Genomic DNA, 11,016 nt, shown 5'->3' with positions numbered 1-11,016 from the left:
TGGCCAGGGGCACCTCCGCACCGCGCGGCAGAACGGTCCCCTCGGGACCCGCTCCACGCCTGTGGGTACCACCTCAGAGGGGCCCGGCTCTGCGGGTTGGGTCTTGGTAATCCTCGAGGGCGCGGCCGATGCGGTAACCCCGCGGGGCTTGGGGGGGGGGGGGCCGGGCCGGTGCGGCCCCCCGGGACCCCGCGGACAAAGCGGCAGCTGCTGGGGCCAGGGCGGGGCTTTGTGCAGCAAAATGGAGCCGGGGGCGGACAGACGGACACGGGGACACACAACAGTACGAGCATCTGTTACCACCCACCCGACCTTGGCTCCTGCCCCTGGCAGGGAGGTGGTGTTGTGGGGGTGCGGGTCTCCCCCCCCCTGCTGGCGACCCCCCAGGGCCGAGGGTCCCCAAGCTGTTAGGAGAAGCTGAGCCAAAGGTCCAGCCCAGCCCCTCACGGTCCTGCTGCCCCCCCAGCTAAGAGGAGCCCTGTGGGGGCAGAGCCCCTGCAACAGCCAAGCCCTCTCGAGTTCAGGGGGGTGCACAGGACCCCCAGCACACAGAGGCCCAGAGTGTTTTAACTGATGTTTTATTGGAAATGTTAAATACTGGGGGTCCGGCCCCAGGTGGGGCTGGGGAGGGGTTGGGGGCTGGTGTCCCCCCTCACGCATGCTCTTCTGCCAACTTCTCGGCCTTGGCCACAGCCTCCTCGATGGGCCCCACCATGTAGAAGGCCTGTTCTGGGAGGTGGTCGTACTCGCCTAGGGGAGACAGGGAGTCAGCGGGGGGGGGAGTCCCCAGCTTTCCCCCGACCCTTCCTGGGGGCCATCTCACCTGCCAGGATCTGCTTGAAGCCCTTGATGGTCTCCTTCAGTGGCACCAGTTTGCCCATGTGGCCAGTGAAGACCTCAGCCACCTGGAAGGGCTGGGATAGGAACCTCTGGATCTTTCGTGCCCGGGCCACGGTCAGTTTGTCCTCCTCAGAGAGCTCATCCATACCCAGGATGGCAATGATATCCTGCAGGGACTTGTAGTCCTGGGGGGATAAAAGGGGGGGGTGAGCAGCCAGCACTGGGCTTTGTGCCCCCCACTTTACACTCCCCTGTGGAGGCTGCCCTGGTGTCCCCCCTCACCTGCAAGATCTTCTGTACACCCCGGGCCACATCGTAGTGTTCGGGGCCCACAATGTTGGGGTCCATGATACGGGAGGTGGAATCCAGAGGGTCGACAGCTGGGTAGATGCCCAGCTCGGCGATGGCACGGGACAGCACAGTGGTGGCGTCCAAGTGGGCGAAGGTGGTGGCAGGAGCAGGGTCAGTCAAGTCGTCAGCAGGCACGTAGATGGCCTGGAAACGTGTGGGGGGGAACAGATATGAGAGAGAATGGTGGCCACAAGGGGATCACTGTGGCTTCCTTGGCACGGCAGAGCCACCCCCGCTCTCACCTGCACAGAGGTGATGGAGCCCTTGCGTGTGGTGGTGATTCTCTCCTGCATGGTGCCCATGTCAGTGGCCAGCGTGGGCTGGTAGCCCACAGCAGAGGGGATTCTGCCCAGCAGGGCTGACACCTGGGGGACACAGAGCAGGTGAGGGGCTGCAGGAGGTGTGGAGCCATCCCATCCCATGGCCTGCCCATCACTGCACTCAGCACTGACCTCAGACCCTGCCTGGGTGAAGCGGAAGATGTTGTCAATGAAGAGCAGCACATCCTGACCCTCCTGGTCCCTGAAGTACTCGGCCACCGTCAGCCCTGTCAGGGCCACCCTGGCACGGGCGCCCGGGGGCTCGTTCATCTGCCCATAGACCAGGGCAACCTGTGGGGAGGATTCTGGTGTGAGCACGGTGCTGCTCCAACACCCCTGGGACCCCCCTGGAGCCAGCGCACCTTGGATGTGGCGTCTTTCAGGTTGATGACCCCAGACTCAATCATCTCGTGATACAAATCGTTGCCCTCGCGGGTTCGCTCCCCCACGCCGGCGAACACCGAGTACCCACCGTGGGCTTTGGCCACGTTATTGATCAGCTCCATGATCAGCACGGTCTTGCCAACACCAGCACCCCCAAACAAACCTGAAGGGGGGAAGAAAGAGGAGTCCTGCTCACCCCGAGCCACCCCGGCTGCTCCCGTTATCTTCCCTCCTCTCTTTCCTCCTCAGATCAATAAACTTGGCTTCAGCCAGCTCAGAAGAACGAAAGTCAAGTGGTTCCTCATCAGTGAAGGAAACTGCTGTGACCCTGCTGGGGGGAACTGGCAGGGTGCCCCCCTCCCCAGAAACCCCCTGCTCCCCTGGGGCCAACGCACCGATCTTTCCACCCTTGGCGTAGGGAGCCAGCAGATCCACCACCTTGATCCCTGTCACCAGGATCTCCTGCTCGACACTCATCTCCACAAACTCGGGGGCTTCAGCGTGGATAGCAGCAAACCTGGTGGGAAAGAGAGCACTGAGACCCTCGGTCCTGGCAGGAGACCACAGGGGTACCTGCTTGTTAGCCTGGAGAACACCAGTGCAGCAGGGTTGTGACACAGCCCAGATCACTCCAGAACTCACCCCCCCACATAAACCTTCCCCCCAGACCCCGGCTCCCAGCCCCCCAAGTCACGCACTGTTTTGTTTTAATGGGACCTCTCTCGTCGATGGGTTCCCCGATGACATTCATGATCCTGCCCAGGGTCTCGGGGCCAACGGGGATGCGGATGGGAGCACCGGAGTCCAACACCTTCTGTCCCCTCACCAGACCTTCTGTCCCGTCCATGGCAATGGTGCGCACGGTGTTCTCCCCTGCCAAGGCCCAAGGACAATGTCACAGCAGTGCCCCCAGCTCACCCCAGGGACAGCTGCTGGTGGACTCTCCAGGCCTTGCCAAGGGAACAGGTTGCTGGGAGAAGAACCAAGAAAAGCTGCAGGACTCAGGGACAAAATAGCACATAGGAAAACCACAACTGAAGCTGCAGCCCTGCAGGCCAGAGCCCTTAGGCAGCCATTTTCCTCCTCCTCCTCAGATCGAATTCCGTGGCTTCAGCAAGCTCAGGAGAACGAAAGTCATGGAAATACATCATCCCAGGAGGAGCTTGCCCCCCACCCACCCACCCCCCTCTGCAGCAGAGACTCACCCAGGTGCTGAGCCACCTCCAGCACCAGCCGCGTCTCCCTGCCTTGCACCTCAAGGGCGTTCAGGATGGGGGGCAGCCCCTCGTCGAACTGCACATCCACCACGGCGCCGATGACGGCCACGATGCGGCCGGTGGAGGAGCCGGCCTTGGCGGCGGGGGCCGCCTGCGCTGCATAGTCCCGTCCTGGGTGGAGAGAGGGGCGGTCAAGGTCGGACGGAGAACGGGCAGCTCCGAAGGCCTCGGGGTGCAGAACCGGGGATCCCCCGCACCCCTGGCAGCGCACCCAGGGCCCCTGCACCCCCCCGGTGCTCCTGGAACCCCCCCTGGACCCTCCTCGGTGCACCCAGAATCCCTGCAGCCCGTGATCCGCCCAGGGCCCCCGTTCCCCCCATCCCCTCCCCGTGACTGCGCGACACTGCCGGTCCCGTTCTGTTCTGTCCCTTCCCGATACCGGGACCCCGGGAGAAGCCCTCCCGTCCCTCATCCGCGCAGGCCCCAAGGTGACCCCGCGGCCACCCCACACTTACGCGCCGCGGTAGCGGCTGCCGGACCGGCCCCACGGCTGAGGAGCAGCGGCAGAAGGTCCCGGCCCGGCCCGGCCCCGCGGCACAGGAGGGGCCGAGCGGCGGCGGCAGCGGCGGCCGAGCAGCGACCCGCGAGCCCCAACATGGCGGCGCCGACTGAGCCCCGCGGCCCGCCCGCCACACACGGCCCCCAGGGGGCGGGGACAGCGAGGGCGTCACAGGAGGCCGGGCACGCCTATTGGTCAGAACTACCGCGGCTCCCGCTCGCCACCTCCTCGCGATTGGGCGGTAATCCTGTCAGTTAAGAAAGGGACCAATCGATAGGGAGAGAGCAAGGAAAGGGGCGTAGCCTGGGAGAAAAGCACCGGAAGTGGCCGGGCACCCGTCCCGCGCTTGTCCTTGGTGCGGTCGCGGTGTCTGGGCCCCCCCGAGCCCCCCGGTACCACCCCACCCCCCACCCTCCTCCCGCTGCCCCCGGGCCGGTGCTGACCCCCCCGCGGCGAGAGGATGAGGACCTGGGCAGAAGGAGAGCCAGGGAGTCTTCAACAGTTTATTAGAAAGAATGTAGACATTAAAAAAATCCCCGCTGCTCTGAACAGAAATTGAGGTTTTTCAGCCCGGTTCGAAGCCGCCGCATTCCCTCCCCCTCCCCTCCCTCCCCCCCGCAAACACCGTTTGGTCACAGACTGACAAGCAACAACGTGGAGCGTTCGCACCGGGGCGGGAGGCGTGAAGCTCTGGGGCAGGGACGGGCTGGGCCGCGCCACGACACCAAACCCGGGGGAATTTGCTTCCTTTTTCCCCAAAAAGTCGGGCCCTGGAGCCACCCCAGCGGCGCCGCCACCACCACCACAACAACGGCCACAGGGCGGGCTGGTTGTTCCCGGTAAAAACGTACGATTTTTTTTTGTTTTGTTTTTTTGGGGGGGAAAAACCGGATTCTTAGCGCTGGGTGTGACTGCAGGGTCCTCCGGCGGCAATGACAGCACCGGCTACCAGGCAAGGAGGCTCCGTAAACTTTATTGCGACTGCGCTACCGGGTGCCTACACCTCCCCGGGGGGGTTGGAAGTCTGGAGAACGGTTCATGCAGAACGTTATTGCCTCTGGGGGCTGCGCCCGCCCCGCGCCGCGGCACAACACCTCCCGCTTGGCAAAGCCGTTGGAAACGGACTGAAAATGGGATAAAAGGGATGCGGGATCTCCCTGGAGGGCTATCAACTCAGGAACTCTTTTTTATCGCGATTATGAAATGTGGTGATGAAGTTCTTTCCCCAAACCCTGAAGACAACGGTTTTCCTTACTCCAGATCTGGCATTTCTAAAGAGAGAGAGAGGAAAGAGCGTGGTGAGCAAAGGGGAGGTTGTGTGGTTTTGTTGTTGAAAAAGGTGACCAGGAGCCTCGTGATGTCACAAGGGAGACAGCTCTGCCCCTGATGCAGAAGGGAAAAGTCTCTGACCTCCCCCTGGGAGGTTCTCACAAGGAGGAAGCTCCTCACATGGAGCCCACTGCCCCAGCACCCATCCTGCTCTCAGAACCAAACTCTCTCCAGGATCAGAACGGGGCAGGACCCACCAGCACCTTGTGCCAGCGTGGAGAGGTGACACCTTGCACTGCCCAGGTGCTGGCATCAGCTCACAGCCAAGGTTTAGTGACACTAACAGGGAGGAACATCTGCCAGCTGTGCTCAAGGCTCTGGATTAGGAGCTGGGGAAAGGATGAGGAAGTCAACTTACTTTCATCATCGCTGTCTGGTGAGTCCTGGAAAAAAGAAGAAACATAAACTGGAGCAGGCTGTGCAGCTTCTCCCTGCACCCCACCAAGCTGCCACTTCCAGAGCCCAGCAGCAAGTGCTGAGGGACTCCAGGTGCCACAGGACCAGCCAGAGCCCTTGGACCCACTGTAACCCACCAGCCCCATGGGCAACAAGCAGTGTGGGCACTGCTGGCATTAAAACCATTCTGTGCCATGGCTTGGTGCAGTTTAACCTTTTAGCAGTGCTGAAGAGAGGCTGCACGTTTGGCTTCAGCCAGCAGTGACAAACCCTGCACATGTTTAAGGCAAAGAAAGTACTTACATCATCTGCCCCATCTACTTCTGGCAAGTCTACATCATCATCACCACCCATGTTGTTCATCATCTATTCCAGAGAGATAATAGATGTGTTAGAGAAAACACACAACCACAATTCTCTACATCCCATACCACCATAAAAACCTAAAAATAACTAAAAAAAAAACCCTGGACCAACAAACCAAAGGAACCCATGCCAAGACAGCAGCCAGCAGAGTGCCAAGAGGAGGGGAGGTGAGGGAGAATCTCCCTGCAGCTGCCTGTCCCTGCTTGCCCACACATGGCCCAGAGGGAACCCAAAGCATTTCCTGTACCTCAGAAAAACGATCGAAGTTGGACATGTCTTCATCTGAATCGTCCTCCCAGTCTTTCCAGTTGTTGAAGTCCACACTGAGCCAGTTGAGCTGCACATCAACACCAGGAGTTATTTAAGGACAAGTGAGTACCAGGCTGTTAACTGCCCAGGAAAGAAGGTTAACAAGAACTGCCCTTCTGATCTGAAGCCTGCTAAGTGACCCATTAACTGCTACGTAATTTAAACATGACCCAAATACTGAGCAGAATTAAAGCCCCAGGGAGGCTCTAGGCAGCTCTGCCACCCCCTTCAGCCCAGACCCACCTTTGCCCTCTCTTTCGTTAGCCGTGGCCATGCCTGACCAGATTCTCCTTTTCGTAAACAACACAAGATGGATCTGTCTGTTCTTTTATGCTTTGACTCCTGGAAAAGAGCAAATCCCCGTTAGGATGATCCACGGGAGGCTCTCCAGGACCTGCTGGTAGCAAACTCCTGTCTCCCAACACCAGCTCATTCTGTGTGCTGACAAACGTGGCCCAGAGGAACAATCTGGCCACGGGACTGGGAGCAGCTTGGGGAACAGAGGGAGGGTTTGAGGACACAGCAAGGAGAACCCAGAGGATACTCACGTTTGGATCAATGTTATTAAAAAGATCGATTTCATTTAAATGTTTAAAATTATCACTTCCTCCAAGACAACTGTGGAGAAAAAAAAAAAAAAGTTTGTGTTTAGCAGAAAAGGTCTGAAAGAACAAACACCTTTATTAACAGAACTTGATGGCTTTAACTGGCCACATCGCTGCGGCCTTTGGGGGTTCCCTCCCTACCCTTCCCCCCTCCCCTCCCCAGGGACCCACGGGGCTCACCTGAACGTAAGTTTGGATTTTTCAAAATTTACATTAACATCTTTACTGTCCTCGACACAGAACTCGATGAAGACATAGTCCCTCCGGTCGTACCACTTGGCGGAGGCGGGCTGCCTGCAGACACACACCCAAGGCACTGTCACAGCTCTGAACCTCCCCTCAGGTCCTGAAAACCACTTAAAAACTCTCCTTCCACTCTGCCAACTCACACAGGCTTCACCACACTTCCCCTGACACCCAGCTCGAGCACTTGGATTTTTTTTATTGCTTTTAGAGAAGTTCAACTGCAAGACTTCCCCCCCTTCTCAAAAGCTGCGTTTCCAGCGTAGAGTTAATCTTTAAAAGGCTGAGAGAAGTTGTGAACAACCAAAATCACAAAAGTGGCCACATTCACCCTTGTCCTTCTGCCTTTCCAGCCACCACAACCACCCACAGCCACCCTGGCTCACCAAAAACACCTGCAGGGCACTCAACCCACTCGTGTGTTTGCAGTTCTGTGGTGAGAATCCACCTGCAAGGCTCCGGCGTGGCCACTGCTGGCAGGAGCTCAGCACAGCCCCAGCTCCCACCACCTCCAGTTGCTCCCCAGCTCCCACCACCTCCAGTTGCTCCCCAGCTCCCACCACCTCCACTTCTCTCCCAGCAATCCCATGGCCGTGTCCGCATTCCAGGAGGGAGCCAAGAGCCGCCCAGAGCCGGGGCCGTTGCCAAGGCACGGGACACACGGGGGCTCCTGGTGCTCTCCCAGGTGCCGGATCAACGCCAGATGCTGAGGTTCTGTGCCCTGAGTGTCACTTCCTGGGATGCTTTTTGCTATTTGCTGTGTGGGAGTGGCCCCCCCTTTCCCCTCAGAGGGGGTGTTTGCTCTGTACCCCATTTCCCAGCAGCACAACCCAACATGAGAGCTGTTCCTGTTGCACTGTGGTTACTGAGGTGACCAGAACAAGTTTTGACTCACCTGAACCAACCGATTCAATTCTTGACACAAACTAAACCTACCCAGGTCAAGTACAACAACCACAGAGGAGCAATTTCCTTACCACGGGGTTTTTAATTCCTTGTTGGATGCAAGTTTCCTCTTTAGCAGGGAATACAAGACTCCCAGAGGGGAAAAAAAAAAAAACAAAACAAAAAGATGAGGAATGACCTGCTCTACTCCTGGGCTTGGCACAGGACAAGATCCCAGCACAGAGGACTCAGAACATCCCTCAAAAGCTCTGTTACCAGAATAGCAACTGCTGTGTCCCTGCCTGGGGGTGCAGGGGCTCCTGCTCAGCAGCACTAATGCTCCACAAACATTCCCAGTGTCAAAGGAGACGTCTCTGGCCTCCCCAGGGAGCTCTGTGCATTCCTCAGTCCCACAGCTTTGGTTTGGCCCTGACCTCAGTGTCTCTGCCAAGATCTGGCATTTTGAGGCACCAAGAACCCCTTCAGAGCACTGACAACACCCCAGCGAGCTGTCCTAGAGATGAAGGACACTCGTGTGTGCCTGAGCTCAGAGAGGAATCAAAAACCACAGAAAATTTCCCAGGACAGAATCCTGAAGTTTCTAGCATGCTGCCTCCCCGGATATTCAGTACTTACCACCCCAAACACGACTGCTGTAATTACAGCTGCTCTGGAACTGCCTCTGCTGCTTTTTTATCTGGTTTTCCAATCTCTCCTCCTCCCAAAGGGAGGACGGAAACCTTCCCTCGGCCGTATCTGCGGCGCTTCCGCCAGGACTCGCTGTTCAAACCAGTGAGGGAGGACACGTTGGGACCCCCCCCACGGGGCAGAGGGAGGGGGGGCTCATTTGTTCTTCTGCCAACACAGAGACCCCAACCTGGAGGCAACTGCCCAGGCAGCAGCTGATGGCAGAGTGTGCACAGGCTCCCAGAGTTGGTTCCCCACACCCACGCAACATCTTCTGTTCTCCCAGGCCCTGCCCTGCTCAGCACTGACACCATCACACCATAAATCCACCACATTCCCCCCAAACCAGCCCCAGGGGACCTCAGTGTCCCCCCCATGTCCTAGTGGGGTTTTTAGATTTGAGACAAAAGGTGTTTATTTACACGGTTTTGGACAGAACCCCAACAGGAGGGGCACATAGCCCCAGAACAGCCCCAGGGGGGGCTGGGTGGGTGTCACCCACGTGTCACCCTCAGCAGGATTTCTATCAGATCCTACACCCGCTCATCTTGGTGAGCAGACACAGCCACCACACGTCTGCATCTCACTGCTTCCAATCACCAGACAACAACCTGACTGCAGAACAGGTTCTGGAAGCTTCAGAGCAGCACTTTCAGGCTCAGCTTTACCCAATGCCCCACTCAGCCTGCCCAGGGCCACTCTCCTGCTCTGGTTCCTCATCTCCACCTCAACTGCAGGTGGAGCAGAAGTTTCTCACATGCTGCACCCAGGGCTGAGCCTCGGGTCTCACTGTGGGGAGGATTCCAGGAGCCTCCAAACCTGTCCTCACTCCACAGGTTGTGCCTTTCCTTCCTCAAAAGCATCCTGACAATCCCTGCAGTTTGAGGACACTGCAGAAGTCATCTGCTGAACAACACTTTTCCCCCAGACAGCAGCAGAAATCTGTCTTACAGTATTAGTTCTACTTTCACTCATATGCCCCCACAAAGCACTTATTTTTTTTTTTTTTTAAGCTAAAAAAACCTTAGTTTCCAACTATGGACAGTTCTAAGGGGGATGCATCACTACTGCAGATGTATTCTACAGACATCAAATGAAAAGTGAAGCACTTTACACCATCTCTCACTTTCAGCCAGTGAGGATGAAGCAGCCCCAGAGCTCAGGGTTTCAGAACCTGCCCTCAACCAAGCGCCTGGGGGGGGAGAAGAGGGGCAAAGACCATGTGGTTTCCTGAGTGGAAACACGTTTTGGTTGGAAAAAATGTTTAGGATCATCAGAACCAACCAGGTCTCCTCAGCACCCGCAGCAGAGCAACCTCTGACAAGTTAAAACCTGAGCCCTGAGCCTTCCGATCCAAACACGTGGAGATCCGGACCGGGGGTCCCGCTGCCCCCCCCCCATGGATGGTGTTTGCCTTCACCCCCAGATTTTACCCTCTAAGCCTCCCCCCCTCCCTCGCTGTGAAGTCTGCCTCCAATTTGCGTTGCTCTGGACCTCCGGTACCGCCACACGCCGGTTCTGGGTCACTGCCGCGGCCTCAATAGAATCCCGGTGACACCGGATAATTGGGGCTTCCCGCCGCGCCGCTCCGGTTCCCGCTCCAGGGCTGAACCGCAGCCGCTCCGGAGGGTGGGGGAACGGGGCTGCACTTCCCAGGAGCTCCTGCACCCGCTCCGCGGAGGGGACGGTTGGATTCGTTACTTACCAGGAATATTCCGCCGTTTTTTTTACCGTACAGAACCCCCCAGCAACGCTCAACACCCCCGTATCGGGCGGCCCCGCCAACCGGCCCCGGTAGGGCCTCCCCGCCGCAACCCCATTCATTCCCCACGCCCCGTAGGATCCGCACCTCCCTCGCGTTAAACCGGGGCGGTACCGGCGGGCTGAGCCACCCGAGACACCGGGACGGGCCTCTCCGGGAAGAACGACCCAACTAACCCAGCCGGACCAAGGTCACCACGCGGCCCGGTGCCTCCGGGACCCCGCTCCTCCCCTCCCCTCAGGCCGCCTCCCGCCGCCCGTCCCTGCCCAGGCCGCGCGCGCCCCCGCCGCTCCCCATCCCCGGGCCTCACATGGCGAACAGCGACGGCGGCTCCGGCTGGCGTTGGTAGGGACGGGTCCCGGCTGCGGGCGGGCGGCTCGGGCAGGGTCTGGCGGTTCGGGCAGGGCCGTAGGGGCGAGCAGGGCAGTAGGGGCGGGCAGGGCCGTAGGGGCGGGCAGGGCCGTAGCTCCGGCGGCGGCAGCGGCGGCTCGGGGCGGCCTCGCTCCCACAATGCCCCGCGCGCGGCGCCCAGCGCTGGTGACGCAGCAGAATACCCGCCGCGCGCCGCCCGCCGCCCCGTTCCGCGCCTGCGCGGCCCCGCCCCCGCCCCGCGCGCGCCCGCTCCCTCCTCCCTTCTAGCAGCTTCTGGCCGCGCAAGCGCCCTGCGGACGCCCGTTGCCATGGCGACCGGGCCGGGCCTGGGCCCAATCCCTAGTTAAAAAAAAAAACAAAACAAGGAGGGAGCACCAGTGGGATCGGTCCC

At 59.4% G+C, this 11,016-nt stretch overlaps 2 protein-coding genes and 2 non-coding genes across 5 annotated transcripts; all 4 read right to left on the bottom strand.

Annotated features, from left to right (window-relative positions):
• Positions 1 to 562: 562 nt before the first annotated feature.
• ATP5F1B (ATP synthase F1 subunit beta) lies at positions 563 to 3,811 on the bottom strand. The gene is made up of 10 exons (XM_071729531.1): positions 3,628 to 3,811; positions 3,101 to 3,283; positions 2,594 to 2,768; positions 2,291 to 2,412; positions 1,874 to 2,058; positions 1,644 to 1,802; positions 1,434 to 1,556; positions 1,123 to 1,335; positions 824 to 1,025; positions 563 to 750 (listed from the first exon to the last, which is right to left on the bottom strand). Exons 1-10 carry the CDS (start codon positions 3,767 to 3,769, stop codon positions 653 to 655), a joined length of 1,602 nt encoding a protein of 533 aa, XP_071585632.1. The 5' UTR covers positions 3,770 to 3,811; the 3' UTR covers positions 563 to 652.
• On the bottom strand, positions 2,136 to 2,209 carry LOC139789114 (small nucleolar RNA SNORD59). Its single transcript, XR_011723043.1, has one exon. It is a non-coding gene; the product is annotated as a small nucleolar RNA SNORD59 (small nucleolar RNA).
• LOC139789115 (small nucleolar RNA SNORD59) lies at positions 2,981 to 3,055 on the bottom strand. The gene has a single exon (XR_011723044.1). It is a non-coding gene; the product is annotated as a small nucleolar RNA SNORD59 (small nucleolar RNA).
• An 817-nt stretch (positions 3,812 to 4,628) lies between the features above and the next one.
• On the bottom strand, positions 4,629 to 10,698 carry PTGES3 (prostaglandin E synthase 3). Of its 2 annotated transcripts, none has more exons than XM_071729565.1 (8): positions 10,564 to 10,698; positions 6,857 to 6,970; positions 6,620 to 6,689; positions 6,315 to 6,413; positions 6,010 to 6,099; positions 5,700 to 5,762; positions 5,359 to 5,383; positions 4,629 to 4,942 (listed from the first exon to the last, which is right to left on the bottom strand). In XM_071729565.1, coding segments are annotated over exons 1-8 (483 nt in total). In that variant the 5' UTR covers positions 10,566 to 10,698; the 3' UTR covers positions 4,629 to 4,922. The 2 variants fall into 2 exon arrangements, with proteins under 2 accessions (XP_071585666.1, XP_071585665.1); XM_071729564.1 differs by lacking the exon at positions 10,564 to 10,698 and adding an exon at positions 7,368 to 7,955.
• Positions 10,699 to 11,016: the final 318 nt, after the last annotated feature.

Source organism: Heliangelus exortis, chromosome 31 (assembly GCF_036169615.1).
Source record: "Heliangelus exortis chromosome 31, bHelExo1.hap1, whole genome shotgun sequence".
NCBI classification, from domain to species: Eukaryota; Metazoa; Chordata; class Aves; order Apodiformes; family Trochilidae; genus Heliangelus; species Heliangelus exortis.
This window is presented reverse-complemented; position numbering and strand designations above follow the sequence as displayed.